The sequence below is a fragment of the Nyctereutes procyonoides genome, unplaced genomic scaffold (genome assembly GCF_905146905.1).
Source record: "Nyctereutes procyonoides isolate TBG_1078 unplaced genomic scaffold, NYPRO_anot_genome, whole genome shotgun sequence".
Taxonomy (NCBI): domain Eukaryota; kingdom Metazoa; phylum Chordata; class Mammalia; order Carnivora; family Canidae; genus Nyctereutes; species Nyctereutes procyonoides.
Window position 1 is genome coordinate 35421888 of NW_026575043.1, and position 23295 is coordinate 35445182.

Consider the following 23295-nt stretch of genomic DNA (forward strand, 5'->3'; position numbering starts at 1 on the left):
TCTGGATTTGGCCCTCTGGTGGGAGTTGGGGTGGTGGCCAGCGGTAGAGAGGTGAGCGCAGCAGTTGCAGGGACAAGCCAGTTAGCAGGTGAGGCTCCAGGGGGCAGGAAGCTCGTCTGACCACCCCCCGCCCCCAGCCAAGCCAGGCCCTGCAGCCTCTACCTCTGGGTGTCACTTACCCTTTCCTTGCACTACAGACAGAACTGCTGTCCCCGAGGCCCCTGTTCCCCCAGCTGTGACCCCAGGGCTTCTCTGTGGGCACCTCTGCTCTTGTCCCAGTCCTTTCTCAACTGTGCAGCGAGAGTTCTTTACAAACTAACTGGGGGTCACTGTGAAGGTGTGGTCCCCACTGCCCTCACCTGGAAGAGCAGCTCCCCAGCTCGAGCGGGAGCCACCGAGCACTAAGGCTGCCTGCTCTCCCTGACGTCACCTCCCAGACCCTGCCCATTGGAACCAACCCCTCCTTGACCTTCATTATGACTTCTGGACTAGGCTCTACAAGTCCCGGGGCAATGGGAGCCCCGCCTGTTCCCTCCGGGTCCCCAGCACAGTGCAGGGAACACATGAGTGGAGTGTTTGCTTTCTAGGCTGTTGGGAGAATGTTTTCGGGTGAAAAAAGGGCACATGAGAAACATGGATGAGGGAAGCCACGGAAAAGCAGAGGGACACCCCATCCTCGTGGGCAGGGTGGACATCCATCAGGGGAAGCCACGGAGGCACTGTAGGGAAAGGGTGCCACTGACCTCTAACCCCAGACCATCACCTCAGGGGGCTCACTTCCCTTTTTTCCACCTAATGAATCTGGGAACAAAAGCCACTCACCTGTTAGCGTTGGACTTCTAGAAATGATGACGTGTTATTTCCATCAAATTTGACAAAAGCAACTATCCTGCCTAGGGACAGGGGGACATGAAACACTCACACCGGCCAAGCAAGATGCCACATAGGCCTGGCAGGTGCACAGTTCAGTTCCCAGCTGCACACATAAGCCTCTGAGCTTCCAGAAGTCACAAGTTCGACTCATTCCAGAGTTGCTTTTCGTACTAAGGCCAATTCTGATACACTGAATAGGAGGCAAAATTCTCGAAGCTTAGACCCTGCTTGGGCCTGTGCTGGCTGAGGCTGACTCTGGGCCTGGTTCCCCGAGCTCTAGGGAGCCTACGGCTTTCCCACTTCATCGTTTAGGTCTGCCTTGGTCTGTTGCTGCTGGAAATAAACCCATTCATTCACTGTCCTCACCAGTGGACAGTTGGTGCCTCCTCAGTGGCCAATGTCATCTGCTGCCATCCCCAACCTTTTGGGTGATGTGCACCTGTAAGGGCGACTGCGCTGGAGGCTGAGCCACAGCACCAGACAAGTCAGGAGCAAAAACAGGTTTATTTAGATCTGTGGTCAGTTACAAAGTTGGTTTGATTTTTGGTCACGTGCCCCAGAATGCGTATTCTCAGTTTACATCAAAACACAAAACTCGACATTTATAGTTTGAAAACTTAAAAACAAAGGCTTTGTTTAAAATCACTGTTGAGACATTCTCTCTGGTGCATCACCCATATGACAGACCAAATTGCTCGAGACCCTACGGGGATGACTTCTGACAGCGAACATGTAATTGAACGTTTAAACGTCATCAAAATGTCAGGGCCTCTGCACTTGAGTTTATTGAAGATACAAAAAACGCCTGTGACCATCTTTGGTTGCAGACCAGATGATGCTGACTCCCACGCCCCCGCCACGTCCCTGCCACGCCCCTCCATCCACAGGGCATGCAGGCCTGTCCTGGACTAGGCAGTGAGGCTGGGGTGCCACCAAGCGATGTGCTTAATGGCTTGGGGGTGAGGAGGGAGGCAGGGGTGAAGCAGCGTCCCACTGAGCAGCTGTGTTCCCGGAGGATCTTTTCTTGGAATGGGATGGCCCAGCCTCAGACGGCTGGGCACGCGTGGAGAATGACCCTCACTTTACCAAAAGCGATGGCAGCATCTCACTTTAAAGTCAGGAATCAGAACCACCCTCCAATGTTCTCAGGAACCTCTACGGTTTTGGGAGCAGAGGCTGAGCTACTGTCCTACTGTCGCCAGGGAGAGACGTGCACCACCCTGCCAACCTCGGGGACGGCGAAGCCCCACCCAGGGAGCACTGCCTCCCAAGCTTCATATGGCTCCACCCAGGATGGTCAGAGCACAGAAGGCCCTCAAGAGCCACGTCACCACAGCCCGAGGGCCAAGGGCAGCAGGGGGAGCAGTGGCTGGGTCCAGGGCAGCCCCCCGAGACTAACAGGCCCTCTGATACCACTCCCTTCCCTGTCCGCCCTGGACCACAGCCTTCCTGTCTTAGCTTCTTACACATGGCTCTGTGGCTGTAGGAAAACACCCCGGAGCTCAAAGGTGGCCTCCTGGGCTCAAGGGAGGGGCTGTGCGGCCCTCTTGCTGGCTTGGCCATGGCTCAGAGTTGGTGCAGCTTGCTCCGCTCGGTCAGCAGCGTCATGGCCACCGCGTAGAGGAGGTAGCCCAGCATGAGGAGTAGGGCGCAGGGCAGGGGCCCGATACAGAACAGGGAGGCCACGAAGAAGGCCAGGAGCAGTGAGAGCAGCGTCCGGTAGCTGCCCAGGAAGCGCAGGCTGAGCCTGGGGCCCCGGGCACGGCTGGCTGCACTCTCCCGCGCGACGGGACTCAGCAAGTGCCTGCCCGTCACCCCAGGCTCCGTGAGGTGGTATCGACAAAAGCTGCCAAGGAAGTCGGCCCGGGAACACAGGGCTGCCATCTGGCCTGCAAACTGGGGCACAGACAGAGGCGTGAGGAGTGGGCGCGGGCAGGGCCACACGCTTACCCCACCGCTCCCTGAGGGCGGCCGGACCGGAAGTGGGATGGCCCTCTGGCCGGCACTTACCCTGCAGTTGATGGCGGAAGACAGCCGGAAGAGCATGCGGACCAGGCTGGCGATCTCATAGCTCCGGATGGGCTGCAGCTCCAAGTCACCCTGGTACTCAATGTCAAACCTGCGTAGCCCGTTGATGATCTAGACACAGCAAAAGAGGCAAGCTGCAGGGGAGACCCGAGCCGAGTGGGCAGGCCCGCAAACACCCGTGCAGATGCATCAGAGGGGGGGGTTTCTGCTGCGGGAGCTCCTGGGACAATGGGGGACAGGAGGGGCCCCCCAGGACGTGGACTTTACCTGGTACCGGCCCAGGGGCGTGAGGATGAGCCCGTCCTCTCCCACAATGCAATCTGGAAGCTGCTTCTTCCCATTCTCATCTTGTGTTGTCCCCAAGGCGAGTGTGAGCTGGGCGAGCTGGGCCTCACTGAGCTGTTAGGGAGGAAGCACCACGGCTTTCCACTACCTGCTTTCACTTCCAGGTGAAGGGAGGAGACGGGGCCACACCCTGGGCCTCTAACAGCATGAGGGAGCCCAACATGACATTGCAGTAACAGATTCCACCTCCCACAATCTGGGTGGGGAGGGAACACCAGGGAGGGGACAGCCCCACTGCTCGTACTCGGAACATCTGGCACAGGTACTCCAGCGCCTTCTCTAGGTACTCGTCTGTCTTGCGGACACTGTCCTGCCCCATCTCATCCAGGTCGTTGGCTGGGTAGGAGCCATTCGTGTCTGTGGAGCAGAAGCCCAGCCACGACAGGAAGGGGTGGCCGGGCGTGCTCTCCCCACACTGGTCAGAGATGGACTTGGCGGTCTGCTTGGCCTGCGTGATGAGCTGAGCCAGGCGCAGGACCTGTGGGGTACATGGGCAGGTCAGCCGGAGGAAGCCCGACAGGCCAGGAGGGGGGCGGACATTTTTTAAGACCAAAACATGCATATTCTGAACGTGAAACCTTTCCAACAAACGCTGCCTTTATCAGAAAAACCTTAGACCTCAATGAAAAAAGGCAGGAGTAGAGCAGCTTCCAGGCACCACCACCTTCCCTCTGCCTGAAAGGCACATGCCCTCCCAGGCTCTACTGTTCCTACAGCTTCGAGAAGGCCATGTGGCCCCGAGGGAGCCCCAACTCACCAGTGTCCGGACCTCGGGCCCAAACATCGGGGTGTACTTGCAGTCCTGGCCCTCCAGGCTGTACACGTGGCTCTTCACCCGGAAGGAGGTGTCGGTGACGGCCGGTGGCCACGAGGACAGAAAGCTGCCGGTGAAGGTGGGAGCCGTGAAGAGTCGGTGTTGGCGGTGCGGGATGACAAGCTCTGGCTCCAGGAACAGCTGCTCCCCTGGAAAGCAGGACACGAATCTGCCTTCAGCTTCCAGGGCATGAACTACCTAGTCGCTGCTGGCAGGCTTTCTGGGCTCCTGCGGAGGCTTCCGAGGGGCAGGGGCCCAGCTCCTGATGCCCCCAGAGCCCCTGCCAGTCTCAATGGGTAGGCCAGAGAAGCTAACACTGGACAAAGTCATCTCAGACATGACACGAACTGAGACCACTTTCCATTGCCACCAGGGTGCTGTCTCCCTCCAGCACGGCTCCCCACGGGGAAGGCACAGTGCAGCCAGGCCCCGACCTCTACCCCACCACTGTCCACCAGGAATCCCCATGCCACCTTCACCAGGCCACCAGTAGCCTGTGAGGCACACACAGGGTCTGTGGGTCCCTCTCTAAGCGCTGCTTCCCATTGACTATGGGCGTACCTTTCTGGATCATTTCAGCCAGGTTAGGCTGGGCAAAGACTTTGGCCACTCGGAACACCATGAGTGCGTTCTTGGGGCTGACCAGGTCGGTGCGGAGCGCGCGGCTCAGGAAGCCCACAAAGAGCTTGGTGTACATCAGCAGGTTCTCCTGCACAAAAGGTGCCCTGGGGGCCGGGGCCGTGCATCAGGGGCCACACCTCCCACCACGTCCCCACTCTTCCCTGTGTTTGACTCTACCCAGCCATGACATAGAGGTGGCTGAGGGCCCAAGGAGGTGGGGGAAAACTAGGCCTCCTGCGGACCACACAATCCTCCACAGGATGAGCCCTTCCCCAGAAGACAGGGCCTCTGTGGCAGAGGCTGACCCGGCAGCAGAGGCTACTACTAGGCAGAGAGCACTAGTGAAGGACGGTGGAGGGTGTCAAGGGGCAGTTTGGGGGTGGGGAGTGTGAACGCACATCTAAGCAGACAAGAAGGGCAAGGGGACAGTGCAGAGTCATCAGCTGTTTCTATGGGAGGTCAATCCCAGGCAACGCAGCACAGTCGAGGGGCGGCTTGTGCCCACCCAGAAGCAGGCCCCCCAGGGAGGACAGCGTGCCGGGGCTCACCATCTCTCTGACACACACCGGGCCTGGCAGTCGCTGCTTGGGGCCGGCTTCTCAGGTGCATACCTCCAGGGCTGCAGGTAGCTCAGCCACATCTCCAGAACCTGGTGAGATACGCATGTCCAGAAGGCCTGGTGGCTGGTACTCTGGTGGGCTGTGGGGCTGGGGTTTTGGGCCAAATCCTGGGGTGGCGTGGAGCCCAGCTTCCAGGAGGCAGCTCAGGTGAGCAGGGGTAAGCCTAACTGGGGGAACACAGAATGCTTCCATGGCTGAGTGAGGCAGGTGCAGCTTGGTGAGGCTGGGAACCCACCCAGTGTGGACACCTGGGTTCCAAGTCAGGGCGGACAGAGCTTTTCTGTACCTGAGGGTTGGCTTTGGAAACTCAAACGAGCAGAACGTGACCCTCAAGGCTTCCCCACCAGGCCTTTGCACTAACAGCTGAATCTCACCTGTGTCCGCCCCATGGGACCTCCCTTACCAGGCACACAGAGGGCAAAGGCAAAGAAGGCAGGGCTGACACTCACAGCTCTGAATGACGCGTCCAGGGGCCAGTGGCCGAAACAGTGCTGCAGGAAGAGGTAGAGCTTCTGCTGGACAAACCTCGGGACGGCGGCCCTGCAGGGGACGGGGGGAGAGGATATCCTCTTTGGTGAGCCCAGTAGCTCCTATTTGCAAGGGCCAGCTCTGCCAGGGTGAGCGGTGGGCACCCCCGGGGAAGTAAGGCTTGTTTTGGGCCCCATTTCTCAGAAGAAGAAACCAAACTTCAGAGAGGTTAGGTAAGGTCCCAACAACACACAGCACACTTGTGGATGATCTACTGAGGCTCCTGTGACCACCTTTGCTTGGCTTGCCACACACAAGTCACCTGCTCTGCTGGCCCCAGTTGGCCTAGCAATCAGGCCACCATCCCAGCCCTTCTGATAGAGGGAGAGGAGGGGCAGAGGAAGAGGAGCCAGTTTGGCTCTTTCTGCCAGGCCTGGAAGGAAAGGCCGTGGCAACCAGGTGGCCCTACCCATCTGTGGGGCCAGAGTGGGGGTGGGGAGATAAACCCAAGAGGGGTCAAGATGATTTCCCACCCGCCTACCCTGCAGAGACCTCACATGCCATCTCTCACAACAGAGGGACAGGTCACTATGGCCTGTGCACAGCCCTGTACCCACCGTTTGAACTCCTCCAGAGGGCTGGTGGCATGGGAATGGGCAGAGGGAGAGACCTGCTCGGGCTTCAGGCTGTTGGAAAAGGCGTGCAGATGCTTTAGCAGCAGGCGCACCACTAGCACATGCTCCTCGGTGGGTGTGAACGACTCCTAATGTTGGGGGGGGGGGGAGTGGCGTGAGGGCCCAGGCAAGTCTGGGGTGAAGCCCCCAGGTAGGGCCATGTCCCACCCACACCATTTCTCCCCGTAGGATGCCCGGGCCACCCCCAGGGCCCTCCCCATGCCTTGCACCAGGAGATCTGCCTTGCTCGCTGGCTCTGAGACCTGCTAAGAGCACTGAAGCCTGCACAGGGCAACCCTGGGACAGCTTCCTAAAACAGACCTGTGGGCTTCCCGGGCCATTGCCACCCAAGTCCTCAGGGGTCCCCAGCTGCTGGTCAGCCAGAGGAGCAGCAGCAGGAGGCACGCCAGGCCAGTATCCCACCCTGGATCTGGATTCTGGGTTTCCTGCCTGCCTCCTGGGTGTGTGGAGACAGCTCTCTGGGGCCCATGGCTTTCCCTTTCAGGTACAAACACTCCCCGGTCCTCTTGCTGCGACCCCCCCTTTCCCATCCGCTTCCCGTTCTGGATACAACCAGCTGGGGGCTCGACCCAGGGTGGCCTTTCTCTTTTGCTAACAGACCTGTGGTCAGCACAACCCCTAAGACAAGAGCACTCTCAATCTTGTGGGCTGAAACTCCGATTCATAAAGTTCACGTAGGATCTTTAAGACCCAGACTGGAGAGGACAGCTTGTCTACTGGCTGTTCCGTGATGGAGAATAGGGCCGGGGCTCCTGAGTGGCAGGGAATGGCACTGACAGGCCCCACTGCCCGTCAGCTCCCAGCCCTTGGGTGCCCATACACACTCCTCTCCCCACACTCACCCCCAAGGCCTCTGAGGCCTCCACAGACTTGATGGAGGAGCTTTCAGAAGCCTAGTCGAAATCCTGAGCAACGCTGAGGCTGGCACAGGCCATGCCTCCTGGCACAGCCCAGGGACCCAGCCCTAGCCTCGCCACCGCCCACGAACTGTCCTCTCGGCTCTCCCCACCATGGATCTGCCTCCGCGGGCCCAGGCAACACATCCCACGGCTCTGTACACACGGACAGGGAGCTATGGGGTCTTGTGAGGAGATGTGCTGCTACTTTTCAGTACACTTAAGTTTTTGTGTGACGAATTTGCATCGTTTGAAGAAAAAGATATTTTCATAGTAATGAAATTTCAGAAAGCACTGATGCCAGGCTGTAACTGCCCCTCGGGAGCCTCCCTCTTTCTCATTCCTGGTCCCTCACCGACCCTACCACTGTCTCCCTGACAGAGGACAGGGCATCCGTGCTGAACTGGAACTGTGCCCCCTCCTGTGCACAGGCCCTTTCCATCACACTGGAAGCCCCTTGGGCTATCTTCCTGTGGGTGGGGGTGGGGGTAGGAAGAAGCCAGACCTTCCCTCTGACACCCACCCCCTCAAGCCAAATCCCCATAGGAGCCTGGCCACCGCTGTACATGGCCTCCTCCAGTTGCGTGCCCTGGAGGGACACGTTCCCAAAGCCTGTGGCATTTCTCCCAGGGCCCCGACCTTCTCATCTAAGCAACCCCTCCTGCTGAGGATGTTTCTCCAGGGATCCTGCTCTTAGCCAAGTGAGACCTTCCCCAACACAGACTGGAGGGGTACCCATCTCTGTGCTCAAGCCAGCCCTGCCAGCCTTCCTGAACCATTCTCTTCCTTCCTCCCCTCCTCTCAGCAGTTGCTGCTTCTGGGTGGGATCCCTGTGTGCGCTCACTACGCCATCCCACCAAAGCGGACTTCTCATCCTCTGCTCAAATATCAGATTAAGTGTTGATGTGGGCTCCCACTGAGGGGGAACTGGACGATCCCTGACCTCGAGCACGAATCTAGATGCAGGCTTTCTGCCCAGACCTTGCTGGCATTCATCTCATGAATCTATGACCCACCAGACTCCATCAGCCCTAATAGCCTGCAGGTCTGAACTCCCCCTACCAACCTCAAAACCGTCCACACCGGTCATGTCGACCTAAAGCAGACCAGTCTTTATGAGGCTCTCATCTACTCCTGCCTGCCTCTGGAGGAGCGCACAAGTCCACACAAGGCCAGGGCCCAGCATGCTCAGGAATCGACAGCATCTCTAGGCCAAGCCCTTGTCCTCTCCGCCCCTTGGCCTCACACCGGCTTGGGGTCGGCAGAACCACGCCACCACGAGCCCTGGGCCTCCCTGTGCTCGGTCAGTTCCTGAGCACCAGGCCGGCACTGCCAGGTGAGTGAGGCCACTGCAAAGGCCTTGCTGTTCCCACTCCCTCAAACCAGGGCCAAGAGCAGAAGCCACCAACTCCCAAGAGCTTGCAAACTCCAGCTGGCTTAGGGTTTGGCCAGGAAGATCTGGTGGCCCTACACCCCACAGCTGGGCCAGTCTGCCAAGCTGAAGGCCAAGCCACGCTGAAGACCGACGCTTGCCACCATCCCACACACACACTGGCCTTGCTCTGTTTGGAACTGGTCTGAGTCACCCCAGCCGGCCCCCCGCCGGCCCCTCGCTTTACCACTGCACTGCCATGCACTCCATGGCTCACACCACAGGGCAGGGGTGAAACGGAACAATACGAGAGCGGCCAGTACTTGGTAGGCGTGGAGGGCCTGGAGGCTGGGTTGGGCAGGGCTGTGGAGGGCGCTGGAGACACTGAGTCGGTAGTGCAGAACCTCCAGCTGAGAGACAACAAAACAGAGAAGCCAAGAAGAGGCAGGGAGGGCAGAGGGCAGGGGACAGGAGGGGAGAGACCGGGGAGGGGACAGCAGGGAGAGAGAGACAAAAGTGAGCCCAGAAATAAAGAGAGAAAACAAAAAACAAAAACAAAAACAAAAGCACATCAGTGACAATCTACACAATCAGAGCCCCGCAGCCTCAGGCCAGTGGGACACCACCCTCTCAGCCGCCCTGACAGGCCCGCCTGATGGGCAGACCAGAGTCAGGCCCGAGGACTGCTCTTCCACCTGCCGGGCAGAGAGACAGACAGACACTCAAGGTCACCTGGACAGCCTCCTCCGTGTCACTGGGGCCTGAAGGGCTCTCAAGCACCCCGAGGTAGGCCCGACTTACTCTCCTGCCAGAGGGTCCTGCCCTCCCCTGACCCTGAACACTCCGTGTGCAGCATGTGCATGCTGCAGCCCGCCAGGATCGCAGGGGCCTTGCTGGGACACACTGCTAGCCACCGAGGCCCTGAAGGCCCCAAGGCTCAGGAAAGAAACTTTTGAGGAACCAGTTTAATGGAGAACTCTACTCACAGAAGAAAACACGTAATTTATTGGACTTCCCCTGGTTGTTCCAAACAGAAATTTACCAAATTGATATATGATGTGATCAGTTCTTAGGTATCAAAGTCCAGTCAGCGGCCCCTCCTGAATGGTTCTCTCTGTGGGGGCTGATTCCCAGGGTGGCGCAGAGGCTTAGCAAGGCTCAACCCCCTAGGCCTGATGCCCTCCACACTCTGCATTCTGTAAATCGTTAAAGGTGGCACAAACACTCATGGGTTTGAATTCTGGGAGACCCACCTCACCAGGACTCCCCAACTCCAGATACACAGAGCCCTTCACCAGTCCCAACAGGCCCCAAGATATTGGCCATGGCCACATACATCCAGAGGCAGTTGGAACCCTGAGGCTGGGACAGCCTGGGACATGGGGGATGACGGCTGAGTTGGCACAACTGTCCACCCCCCCCCCACCCTCTGCACCCCCTGCAGTGACAAAGCCTGCTAAAGTAGTCCCTTTCAGCCAAGCACAGCCCAGATCCGGCCCTGGCACACATCCTGCCCTGTGAGGGCCATGCCTCCCACTGAGTATCATGCTTCACACAGGAGAGGTCAGAATGCGTGTGCCAGACTTGAGGAGACAGGCACAGCCAGAGACACGCAGAGCAAGGACAGGAAGGAACACAGCAAGTTGTCCGCCCTTCAAGGTCTTCCTCTGAGCCAGACCCGGGGCTCAGCTACAGCTCAGTGGGAATCAGGGAACATGTGGTTCCCCTCCTGGGTGCCTGCCCAGCCTACAGGAAAGCAGGGCAGGCCCCACAGTGGCCGGAGTGTGCAGTCTTTAGCAACCACCTGCCTCTCCAGAAGCCCTGCTTAGTAAGCTAGGGTGGAGCAGAGGCCCAGGCTCTGCAGAGCAAGCATCCACCCAGAGGATGCATTAAAACACTGTGGGACCTCTCAGAGCTGCACTTCCTGCATCTCTAATATCAGGAAAAGAGTGACCCCAAAGCTAGGATTCCACATGGCAGCACAGGCTTGGGTAAATGTAAGGAGCCTCGGATGAAGGAGACCTCCATGGTTGTCTTTCTCCACTTCCCACACACCAGGTTTTCTAAGGTTTCATTTTCAGCCTCAATAGGAGGCCAAAAAAACAAATAAAAACTCCAAAACCCTCTCTGGGTGTTTGGTGGGGTTTCCTGGTTGTCCCCTGACCATCACCAATCATTCTGAGCAGCTTTGATTCACCTTGTGGTCTGGCCAAGAGGAAGCAAACGTGGGGAAGAAGGGGACGCTCCCCCCATCCCCCGCTCTGGCAGGTACAGCCCACCACTCCTCACAGGTGACAGGCATATCTACTAAAAATTACAGTGAATGTGCTCCCACTGTCTCAGAAGACAGAATGAGCAAAGTAGCCTCTGCCTCTGCAAGACCAGCCACATGCACAGGGGCTGAGCGAGCCCCCCAGCACCACAGGGGAAAGCCTGGCTCCCTGACCCCCATGCACCAGCCAGAAACATGCAGCAAGTCCACTCTGGAAGCAGGAATGGCAGTGCAGGTGATTAGTGACTCGAGAGGCCCAAGATGGAGTCCTGGCTTTCCCTCTGTTCCATGTGGTGCCAAGGACAGAGATCTGGGGTACTCTGTACTTTAAGAGAACAGCAGTTGGGGGCTATTCCCCAAACCGGTAATTAGCAGAGTACGGAAGGTGAGCTGGCTGCTGAGACTCTGCAACAGGAAAACAACTGCTACTTGCTGGAATCACAGAGGGAAAGTCACAGGCCACCCTTACGAATTTCAACCCACAGAGTCTTAATTTAAGGACTCTCTCGGGATCCCTGGGTGGCGCAGCGGTTTAGCGCCTGCCTTTGGCCCAGGGCGCGATCCTGGAGACCCGGGATCGAATCCCACGTCAGGCTCCCGGTGCATGGAGCCTGCTTCTCCCTCTGCCTGTGTCTCTGCCTCTCTCTCTCTCTGTGTGTGACTATCATAATAAATAAATAAAAATTAAAAAAAAATAAGAACTCTCTCAAGAACTTGGTCTGGCATCGACAAAAGCAAAGTCTAAGAAGCAACACAGAAGCACACAGAAGCACACAGAAGCCACGGATCACACAGTTGGTTACAAGCCGATGCTGCCCTCAGCAGGGCCTGGGTTCATGTGTTTCAGGTTGTTTCATGGAGTGTGAATCTAGGCGCCCACCCTGCCTCTCATTAAGCGAACAGAGCTGTTCTACCCTGAGGAGTCCAGTGGGCTGCCAGCCCAAGCGATAGCAACCCAGGGAAGGTTTCAGGGACACAGCTGCAAATGAGCATGCTGCCCTGTGAGGGAAGGTTAGGAGAGGAGGAAATAGGCCAGGCCACATGCAGGAAGGCACCAGATCCCACCCACTACACAAGGGCAGGAGGGCAGCGTGGACGCCCAGGTGAGCAAAGTTTGCCAGGGGCCACCTCGGCAGGAGAGCAGGAGGCACTGTGACAGTAGAGGGGACAGCCCCAGCTGTGACTCCCAGAGGCATCTGCAACAATCCTGCCCCCAGAGCACGAGCACCACAACCTCATCCATTCCAGCTGCCGGGAAGCAGGCTCTTGAAGTAGCATGGGGAGGACCCCAGAGAGGACAGGCCTCCGGCTCTCACGGTGAAAGCCCACCACAGAACAAAACCCACCTGCTGTCCAGCACTGGAGTAAGGGGTGATGGGAAGTTTCTGCTTCCCACCAACCAGCCCTTGAAAACTAGCTGAGATCAAGGACAAGAAGTAGCAGGCAGACCAGGCACACCAGGGCCAGAGCAGATGGAACAAAAAAGTGTGGCAACGTACCTTAGCGTGAGGGGACTGCATTTTTTGGTACATCTCCAAGGAATAATGATGAAGCCACATTTCAACAAAAACCTGCAAGAGAGCACTGGATGGTCAAATGATTTTCATCTAGGGTGGTATGAACAACAACAAAAAAAACCCCAACCTCTGGGGCAGGGGATTAATATCCAAATGATGGTGGTCACAGGAAATCTCTCCAGTAATGAGGGAGCGGGAAGATGTGGGGGTGGGGCAAGCTTTCCCATGGATCCACTGGACACTGAACAGCACTCGGTCATGAGAAAGTCAGAACTTGATGGACAGGGAATCCTAGGATGAAAAGCACTGCCAACGACATACGTTAGACAGGTGGCCACGTTTCTTCCAGTCTCGGATTTCTACATGGCACAGCAGGAAAATACCAACAATTTTGAAGCCCTCTCAGGCTGAGGACAATGTTTAGGCCTCTGTCCCCTGGGGGCAGAAGGCAGCCAGGCAGTTTATTTTCAAACAGAAGATGAGAAGGGACTCCTCACTCTCACCTGGAGTAGAGTTTCAGACCTCCAGATCTCATGGGAGGCGGGGTCTGCGTTCACAGATGTCTGGTGAGAGACGTGTCGCTTCAGGAGGCTGGTGTGGTGGAGGCCATAGGAAGCAAAGGGGATGGCTGGTGTCCTGAAGGACACACAGAAACAAACAGGCCTTTGTTAGGGGCTCCTGATGGCACAACCAGAGGCAATCCGAATGTGAACACTGGGTGGCAAGAGTAGCCTTTACACCTGCTGAATCACAGGACGGACCCCGTATCCACATGGATATACACAACCAATGAACGGGAAAAGTCTTCCCTACCGCAGTATGCACTTATCAATGTAAGGGAGGAAAGCAGAAAACCACCCTTAGGCAACCATCCTATTAATAACTGATTTAGCCAATGATCATCAAGGGACACTAATACCAATAATTACATAGTCTTAACCTTTCTTCCCAACAAACCCCTCCTGCTAATTAACTTAGGCACAAAGTACCCATTTAATCTTGCAGTAGGAAAAGCTGGCCAACACCCCCCCACTCCCCAACCCAGTGATCAAAACAATATCGCCAGCATACGGACTCCATAGCCGCTGGGCCTAATTGCTAAGAAACACCAGAGACACTCAAGATAAGGGCATTTTGCAAACTTCCGGGTTGCAAGCTTCCAAGGTGTCAAGGTCAGGAAAGACAGGGGAAGACTGAGGGACTGTTCCATACTGTAGGGGGACCAGAGACAACCACACACAGCGAGCAAGCCTGCAATGGATCCCAGCAGGGGAGCAGACATGGGTGGGGTAGCTAGTGCAGCTCGAGGGTGTCTAAGGATGAGATAGTGGCCTGACTGCAGTACTAATTTCCTGATTTGGATAAAAGTGCAGTGGCTGGGGGATCCCTGGGTGGCTCAGCAGTTTGGCGCCTGCCTTTGGCCCAGGGCATGATCCTGGAGTCCCAAGTCAGGCTCCCGGCATGGGGCCTCCCTCCCTCTCTCTCTCCTCTCTCTCTCTCTCTCTCTCTCTCTCACATAAATAAATAAATAAATCTTAAAAAAAATAGTGCAGTGACTGTGTAGGAGAATGCATTCGCTTTTAGGAAATACACTCCAAAAAAAAAAAAAAAAAAAGGAAATACACTCCAAAACATTAAGAAATAACAGGCATTGTATCATAATCCATTCAACTCAAATAGCCTAGAAAAAAATACATACAGAGAAATAGAAAGTAAAATGATTTAGGGACACCTAGGTGGCTCAGCAGTTTAGCGCCTGCCTTGGCCCAGGGTGTGATCCTGGAGTCCCTGGATGGAGTCCCACGTCGGGCTCCCTGCGGGGAGCCTGCTTCTACCTCTGCCTGTGTCTGCCTCTCTCTGTCTCTCATGAATAAATAAATAAGATCTTTAAAAAAATAAACAAAATAAAATGACTTAAGAATGTAGACGAAGCCCCCATGGAAGTTGTTTGTTATTCACGGCAAGTTTTCTTTATACTTCAGGTTCTATGTTAAAATAAGCGAACAAAACTGGACCCAGAAAACAGTTTGGCAGCTGAAACGTGTCTGAGACGGCATGAACCTGACCAGTCCGGCTCCTTCTTGGCCGTAGCATTACCAATGCCTGGGCACCCTCTCCCCACTGCCATGCCCCCACCTCCCCCTCTAGTCCCCTCTCCTTGGGGGTGTCTGTACACACACATTGAGTCCTGGGTCATGGCACAGCACATACCAGCAGCTGTGGGGCAGACTATGCCTGCCTCCCAGGGACAAAGGTGCATGAGCTGAGGACGGTGAGGAGCACAGGTGGCAGCTCCCGGGGTAGGAGCGTCTCCTGCAGGGAGACGGCCAATTGACCCCTGGCTGAAGGCCTCCCAAGACCTCAGTTCACCCTTGGGTTGAGGCTGGCTCCACACTCCCCCTTCCTGCATGGTCCAGCCACAGCCCAGCTTACTTGGACTGGCACAGAAGGATATTTACCCCAGGGCCTCTGGCTCAGGCCAAGACCTGGTCCTGCAGCCTACACAGATCCCTCTGGTTCTTTTTTTTTTTTTTTTTTTTTTTAATATTTTATTTATTCAAGAGAGAGAGACAGGCAGAGGGTGAAGCAGGCCCTATGCAGGGAGCCCGACGTGGGACTTGATCCCGGGTCTCCGGGATCAGGCCCTGGGCTGAAGGTGGCACTAAACCGCTGAGCCACCCAGGCTGCCCCATCCCTCTGATTCTTATTCTTCCACATGTCAGCCCTGCAGTGGCTTGCCTACAGGCCCTTTCTCTCCAGCACCACCAGCCCAGTAGCATCAGTCAGCTCTGGAAACACAGCTTCAAGCCACTACTTCAGTGTGGGGCTTGGATGTCACACGTAGGGAGGGCTGCCATGGGCAGAACACAGTCCACTCTCAAACCAAAGCCAGGCCTTGTCCATGTGGCTGCAGGACCTGCTCACTGAAAACCCAGACACAGACATTCTCCTTACCCCCTGCCCTCCGGTCTGTGCCAGGTAGCTGGGGTTGGGGGATCTCGGCATAAAAAAAGTTGGAGCAACCTGAACAAAAGTGGTACTACTGTCCCGCGAGCAATGCCCGCTGACCAGGCTACTCCCTCATGGAATGGCTACCCCAAGCCAAGCCAGGGCAGCCAGAGAGCCTTACCTGGGAGCTGGTGAGGGACTGGGCCCCCCGGGACTGGAGGAGAGTGGGGGGAGCACACTGCCTTCTGTGGGTAGGAACCAGGACAGGTACCTGTCCACGAGGATGAAATAGGCACAGTCTGAAGTTCGGATGTGGAGGGCCCCAGGGAGTGGCTGGAAAAGCAAATCTGTATTGGTGTGTGACTCTGGGTGCCGCCCCTGGCTGCTGACCCAGCAAGTGCAGGGCTCAGATCAATGCACACAAGCCCTGGGACATGGGCCATATGCCAGAGGTTAGACCAGAGGCACCCCAGGGCAGTACTAGGAAACAAGTTCCCACCACAGGGGGCCTGACTAGACCCCAGAGTCCTTTTCAGCATGCAAACTTCCTGGGCACCTCTTCCCTGCCCCATGCCCAGCAAGCACTTCCTGCAGGAAGCTAAATCAATTACCACCCGGGGTGCCCGGATCACCCCACGTTGCCTGTCAAGTCTGCACAAGCTTGTCATCCCCACTAAGTGAGGATGGCCTGAAGAATAAAGGCTGGAGGAAGCAGAGGAGGAGCTGGAGAAATGAGGTGGGAAGGGAAAAGAAGTGGAAGATAAAGGAAGTCCTAGGTTGTAGCCACACCCATCGTGGGGTGGGGGTGGGGGGCTTTGATCAAAAGCTGCTCAGGGTCATCCCTTTTGTACCTTTTGGGTGATGAGGCTCAAAGCAAAGAAGAACATGTAGTACTCGAACGGGTCTGATGGCAGCATCAGGAGGCAAACAGGTCTGGTTACTGGGCCACCCCCAGCACTGTGTCCCACCCACTCAAGGCCTCCCCACCCCTGTGGGCACTGACAAAGGATACTGAGGGCCAAGTTTAGGCCAAGGCCCCCTGTTGTGGGGAACTGGACCTTGTTGTGGTACAGAGGGCTGTCGGGGAGTACGCGCTCCTGGATGGATGCCTTCACAGGGCCCTGTGGAGACAGGGCACTGGGCTTGTGGGCAGGCTCCAGCAGGGCACTCCCATGCAGTGTGGAGGCCACCAGCACAGGGACCCTGCCTGGGGGAGCAGTGCTGTCTTCTGGGTAGCACTGGAGCAACAGGGCCTCCACTCAGAATGGCTCGCGTTATCCTCAGGAAGACCCTCAATTAGCAAAGGCAGGAGCTCTGGGAGTTTCTGAGCCTCGTCAAGCACTTCACATTCCCCATCTTCTTTGCTTCTCATACCCACCCAACATGTCACCCCTCAAATTGCCTCTAAAGGACTGGAAACTCAGAAAAATAGAGCAACTGGTTACACAGCCCTGCCTGCCACTCAGCCAGGCACAAACCAGGCTGTGTGGTGCTTTCTCCATCGGCAGAGTTTGGAATAATGCCTCCTGGGCCCTGAGCAGACCGCAGTGCTCTCCTGCCCCCCGAGCCCTGCCCAGCCCCCATCACCATAGCCGCTATGCCGGGCACTCTGCCCCGAGCGCGACTCTCACTCCACTGCTTACTTACAGGCAGGTAGGAGACGGGAAAGTCAAACTTATAGTCTTCAGCCTGAAGCTTATAAACCAACTTCATCATTGGGCCACTGAACATGAAATTAAACCGATAAAAACAGGACAATGAACTGTAAACCATTTTGCTGTTTCTTAACTTAGAAAAATACAGCACTTTAAGAATGGGATCACCATGAGGAAACATCTAGCCCCTCTCAGGTGAAAAACCTACCTACCCAGGGTCTAGAAATTCCATTGCAATGCTGTACTCCACAGGATTCACGCGTCCCTGTAGGCAGCGGAGGTTCCAGCCGACAAGGACACCGTCTAGGCTGCCGAAAATGCTCTCCACCAGCCATGGGAAGATGGTGTGCAGTTCCTGAAACAGTGTGCAGGGGAAGCTTTGGGCAGGCTTGCTGAGGACCAGTACCCACAGCCAGGCTGCATAGGCCTCCTGCCCAGTCCTGCCCTATAGCACAAGTTCCCCATCTCCTTCACTCAGTGTATACACATGAACTGGAAATTTCCAGGGTAAGAATATTTGTCCAGGTTGGCTTCCTGGATTTATACCTACTACTTGATAATTCTGGGTGTGATATAAATAAAATATATTTTTTCAGTATGAAAACCAGGATTTCTCAATCTTTTGGGCTGGACACGTCTTTCGGGGACTTCTTTGGGAAAGTTACCAGCATGACTGGCCTCTACCCACTTGATGCCAGTAACACCTTCCCCTATGTGACAACCAAAAATGTCCCTAGGCATTGCTAAGTGTCCCATGTAGGACAGAAGTACCTGCAGCTGAGAATCCTTGGTCTACATATTGGTATATTTAAATGTGTCTATAAATGTGATAGTCACAATACTGGGTCAGACCTCTGTGCGGGACAGTGCTCAGAATTGGGAACCTGGGGCTATAAGAATGTTTTTCAAAGAGTATATGAGGGGATCCCTGGGTGGCGCAGCGGTTTGGCGCCTGCCTTTGGCCCAGGGCGCGATCCTGGAGACCCAGGATCGAATCCCACATCGGGCTCCCGGTGCATGGAGCCTGCTTCTCCCTCTGCCTGTGTCTCTGCCTCTCTCTCTCTCTCTCTGTGACTATCATAAATAAATAAAAAATCTTAAAAAAAAAAAAAAAAAGAAAGAAAAAAAAAAAAGAGTATATGAGATATGCCCCAAAGAGATGCTAGCAGAACAGTACCTTTGCTGGAAAATCCTCGATGACTTTAACCAAGTCTTGGCACCGCTGTGCAAAGGGCTTATTTATAGAGTCAGCTTTCAGGCTAGCCTACAAGAAAGAACAAACCAAAAAAATCATGAGCATATTCACTTGGCAGCTTCTGCGGTTATTCTGGCTCGAACCAAAACAAACTCAAGTGATAGGTAGGAGTCAGACACTGCATGGGCCTGGTTCCCCAGCATCTGATGTGTCAGGTCATGCATGTGTCGGTGGCCTAAAGAATGCAACTAGGAGAGGCAGGGGTTCTTTGCTCTCTAAACAATCAACAATCAGGATTCTTCCCTGCACCCTCTGTCAGGCATCCCCAGTTACAGCAGGGCACTGCAAATTTTCATGACAGAAGTGACTTCCACCCAATCCAGAAGGAGGGGGTCAGCTCCAGGGTCAGCCTCACAGCAGAGGACCTTACTGTATACGGCATCCCTCACAGACCAGAGTACTCACTGAGTATGTACACACGAACTGGAAATTTTCCTATGATGACACCACTGTGATCATCAGTGAGGATGCTCAACAAAATAAGGGTGACAGCAGAAACCCTCTTAACCAAGCTGTCCTTTATTCCGTTGGTAACAAGACAATGAATTTGTTAACTTAAGAAATAAGGCAGCCTAGAAATAACAAATGGCTTTAACCAAATGTCAACACTAATCATGAAGGTGATGGGCAGGCCAAGGAACATTCAGGACAAGAATGAAGGAAATCTACCCAAGGTCAAAGGTGTGTATTAACATCTGGAGAAAATGCCAGAATTTCAACCAAGAGGGCTTTGCCCAATGATATCTAAGCCCTTAGCCACCTCTAAATGAGGGTAGTGTCTCAAATCAGAAGTAAATATCTGGGCTGTTGCAGCCACACACTGTGGGAAGGCTCCCCCATGCCTGGCCTCTCTACCAGGAGCACCTCATGTGTTGGCTCGAGAGGGTGCACCAAAGTAGGATGTCCTTCTGAAAAAATGTTTACAGAAAGTATCTTCTGGGAACTAAAACTAGGAATCCTCACCATGGCTATCTGCCTCACACCTAACTTCCCAGTGTCATGTTTCATACCAAGAGTGTAGTCCTGGTGCCCCCAGGGCAGCAGTGTCCTGCCTTCACGGATGACAGTTAAGATTAGAATATCCCATTGAGTATGTAAAGACTTACAAGACATGAAAATTCTGATATATATCCTTTCACATGCTCCTCCCCATGCCCAGGAAGTAGTGAAAATGGCATTTGAACCAACTTATCTTGTAGGTGAGAAACTCATCTTATAAATGAGAAAACAGGGCTCAGAGGTTGAGCAAACCCAATGTCCTGCGCTGCTATGGGGCAGAGTCAAGTCTAAGGATTCTAACCCCCAGGCCAACTTCCTTCACATCCCCTCAAAAAACCACCAGCAGAAGGTTCAAGCCAGGGGAAAGCACTCACAAGTCCCTGAGCTGCAGAACTATCATCACGCTGACACTCCCACAGGCAGCCAGCACTTACCAGCAGGAAGCTGGGCTGCTGCAGGTGAGGGAACGCCATAGCAGCCTCCTGGCAGCTGGTGAAAACGGCCGTCTTAGGAAACCACTGTGAAAAAACAAAGGCAACATCTCAACATCTGCCATACAACAGAATACTATATTGCCTCACAATGTCCAGGGGAGTTATGTGTATAACTCAACACACACTGCACTGCCCAGTTTCACGTTTTATAGAAATGCCAGTCAGATGAAGTCCATGGCGGCCAGCTTCAGAGCTAAGTGTGCGGTGGCAAATCCTTGGTAACACTTGTACGGCACTTGTTAGGTGCCACACCTGTTCTAAAGACTCTCCATATATTTCCTCATTTAATCCTCAGGGGTAGGCAAAATTGTAAAGACAGCCTTTCCAGATTCCTATCCTTGGGTATTCAATCAAACACTCATCTAGGTATTATGAAGGAATTCTGCAGATGTGACTGAAGTCTCAAGGGGGTGGACCATAGATACAGAGCAGTTCCAGCTGCCAGCCAGAAAGGAAATGGGGACCTTAGTTCCAGAACCCGAAGGAAGGAGATTCTGCCAGTAACTTGAATACGCTTAGAAAAAAATTCTTTCTGACGGCTTCTGGGTAAGAGCGAAGCCAACCAACACTTTGATTTTAGTCTTGTGATATCTTAGGAAGAGAACCCAGCAGAGCCTGCCCAGACTTCTGGACTATTTAACTGTGAGATAAGAGTGGATACGGTTTTAAGCTGCTAAGTTTGTTGAAGAAGAACTGAAAATATATCCTCAGGGTGCATGAGTGGCTCAGTGGTTGAGCATTTGCCTTTGGCTCAGGTCATGAAACCAGGGTCATGGGATCAGGTCCCGTGTTAGGCTCCCAGCAAGGAGCCTGCTTATCCCTTTGCCTGTGTCTCTCATGAATGAATAAATAAAATCTTTAAAAAAAAAAAAAAAGAAAGAGGGGCACCTGACTGGCTCAATCGATTAAGCGTCTGCCTTCAGCTCAGGTCATGATCTCAGGGTCCTGGGATCAAGCCCCACATGAGACTCCCTGCTCGGTGGGGAGCCTGCTTCTCCCTCTCTCTCTGACCCTCTTCCCTACTGTGCTTGCTCTCTGTCTCAAGTAAATAAATAAAATCTTTAAAAAAATAAAAAATAAATTTAAAGAAAGAAGGAAGGAAGGGAGGGAGGGAGGGAGAGAGGGAGGGAGGAAGGAAGGAAGAGAGAGAGAGAAAAGAAAAGAAAAAAGAAAAGAAAAGAAAAGAAAGAAAGAAGAAAAAGAAGAAAGAAGAAAGAAAGAAAGAAAGAAAGAAAGAAAGAAAGAAAGAAAGAAAGAGAAAGAAAGATAGCTCGATCCCTGGGTGGCTCAGCGGAAAGAAAGAAAGAAAAAGAAAGAAAGATCGGTCAATCGATCCCTGGGTGGCTCAGCGCTTTGGCGCCTGCCTTCAGCCCAGGGTGTGATCCTGGGGTCCCAGGATCGAGTCCCACACGGAGTCCCACATCCCCTGCATGGAGCCTGCTTCTCCCTCTGCCTATGTCTCTACCTCACTCTCTCTGTGTCTCTCTTGAATAAATAAAATCCTTAAAAAAATAGAAAAAGAAAGAAAAAAATATATCCTCACAACAATCCTGCAACGTCAATACAGATAAAGAAGTAGAGGCAGAGAGGAGGTAAATCACTTGCCCTCACTCAGCTGGTGAATGGCAGGACCGGGCAGCCTGGGTGACTCAGCGGTTTAGAGCCGCCTTCAGCCCAGGGCGTGATCCTGGAGACCCGAGATCGAGTCCCACATTGGGCTCCCTGCATGGGGCCTGCTTCACCCTTTGCCTGTGTCTCTTTCTCTCTCTGTCTCTCATGAATGAATAAATAAAATCTTAAAATAAATAAATAAATGGCAGGGCCAAGATTCTAATGCACAGACCTCCTAAGACAACTCCTACAGAGACAGGTGGGTAAGTCTCCTGAATGTCACCTGTGCTCTGTGAGGATGAATGGAGGGGATGAGCAAGCTCAGTTGTGGGAGGTTGTTTTCTTTTTTTTCTTTCATGGGAGGTTTTGAAGAAGCCATCAGAAAATTAGGAGCAACTCTCTAGATTCCTATCTCTCTGCCCACCTAGGTCAGAAACTGAAAATAATCCAGATGTGGACTGAACAGAAAGGGAGCCTGACACTGCTCTGCCCACAGCATGAGTAAGGGCGCTGAGGCGGCAAATGGAAGTGTATGTGGATGAGGAAAGACCAGGTGCAAGGAGGCAGTGAGGCAGTGGAGGAGTTGACAGGAGATGTGCATCTCTGCCTCTTGGCAATAAAAACACCTCCCGGGTTTTTCCAATTCTTAATAGTACTGGCTATAAAATCCAGTTTCAAAGACCTAAGAGGCCTCAATACTGAACCAGGAGAACACTGCGATTAAAATGACCAAAGCAAAATGATCAGAACAGCATAAAATCCTGGCCTGTTTCCAAGGGCAGAGCTTTGGCGATGCTGAGGTGCGAGGGCCTCCTTGCTCAGAGGCAGCCTGCACTGGCAGCCGCCGAAGGCCTGAGGCCCAGAAGAATCTTTCGGAGGGCGGGCAGCGTCTCCTGCGCCCTGTCCTCTAACCCAGCCGCAGCCAGGCTCCTCCATCACACACCTTTCTCCACTGTGTATCAAGGGTTCCCTTCATCCGCCACTTCACAGCCACTTTCCTCAGTGGCTGCTCCGGATCTTGTTTGGGGTCTCAGAGCCACAACGCCAATCACACTATGGCCAAGGCCTCCCTCTGGCTGCGCTCTGAGCCGCGGAAGCAGAGCATGCTCCCATTAGCAGCTCACAACTGCTCTGAGAAGGGAGCATCGGGATCTTCATATTACAAATGAAGAAACTGAGGCTCAGAAAGGCCGGCCCACACACGGAGGAGTCGGGTGAGAATTCATCCCCACGGCTCAATTAACTCGAATCTCTCCTTCCACCAACTCGTTCAACGGACGTTAACCGAGCACCCACCAGGACCGGGTGTGCGGGGCGCGCGGGAAGGGGGCATGAGCGCGCAGCCCAGGAAGGTGGCAATGAGCGCGCAGCCGAGCCCCTGGCTCCCGAGGCCTGCGGCTCGAACAGGAAGTGAGATGCTTCGGCGGAGGTTCTGGGGGCGGCAGGCCCGCACGCGGCTCCCCCCACTCACCTGGGGGACCCATGAAGTCGCTCGCCGAAGGGACGGAGACCGCCATTCGGCTACCCGGCGCCGAAATGTCGTCATCAAGCTGCGCTTGGCGTCACGCCTCCCCCGGCCCGGCGGGAAACGCACCGCGGGCTCCGCGCGCAGCTATCTCAAGAAGGCGCGTGCGCACAGCGCATGCCGGGTTCATAGGGTTACACCTCCGAGTGCGCGTGCGCAGCGGGGGCAGCCGTCGCCCTTAAAACCCAGCGTTCCCAGGCGGTAGGAGCTGGAAGGAGCGCGCGTGCGCGGAAAGAGAAGCTGTCAAGAAGGTCCTGGAGGCGCGCCCCCTAACGGGGAACCGGCG

General features: G+C 54.7%; 1 protein-coding gene across 3 annotated transcripts; it reads right to left on the reverse strand.

Annotated features, from left to right (window-relative positions):
• Positions 1–1358: 1358 nt before the first annotated feature.
• On the reverse strand, positions 1359–23094 carry SMPD4 (sphingomyelin phosphodiesterase 4). 3 transcript variants are annotated; one of them, XM_055322861.1, is made up of 20 exons: positions 22956–23094; positions 19814–19897; positions 18303–18389; positions 17338–17480; positions 17118–17193; positions 16483–16591; positions 16322–16374; positions 15652–15803; positions 13025–13157; positions 12504–12575; positions 9056–9142; positions 6387–6532; positions 5751–5841; positions 5230–5330; positions 4622–4785; positions 4004–4209; positions 3491–3724; positions 3169–3300; positions 2884–3012; positions 1359–2769 (listed from the first exon to the last, which is right to left on the reverse strand). In XM_055322861.1, exons 1-20 carry the CDS (start codon positions 23028–23030, stop codon positions 2440–2442), a joined length of 2604 nt encoding a protein of 867 aa, XP_055178836.1. In that variant the 5' UTR covers positions 23031–23094; the 3' UTR covers positions 1359–2439. The 3 variants fall into 3 exon arrangements, with proteins under 3 accessions (XP_055178836.1, XP_055178837.1, XP_055178838.1); XM_055322862.1 differs by lacking the exon at positions 9056–9142; XM_055322863.1 differs by lacking the exons at positions 18303–18389; positions 19814–19897; positions 22956–23094 and having other exon boundaries at positions 17334–17402.
• Between the last annotated feature and the right edge of the window lie 201 nt (positions 23095–23295).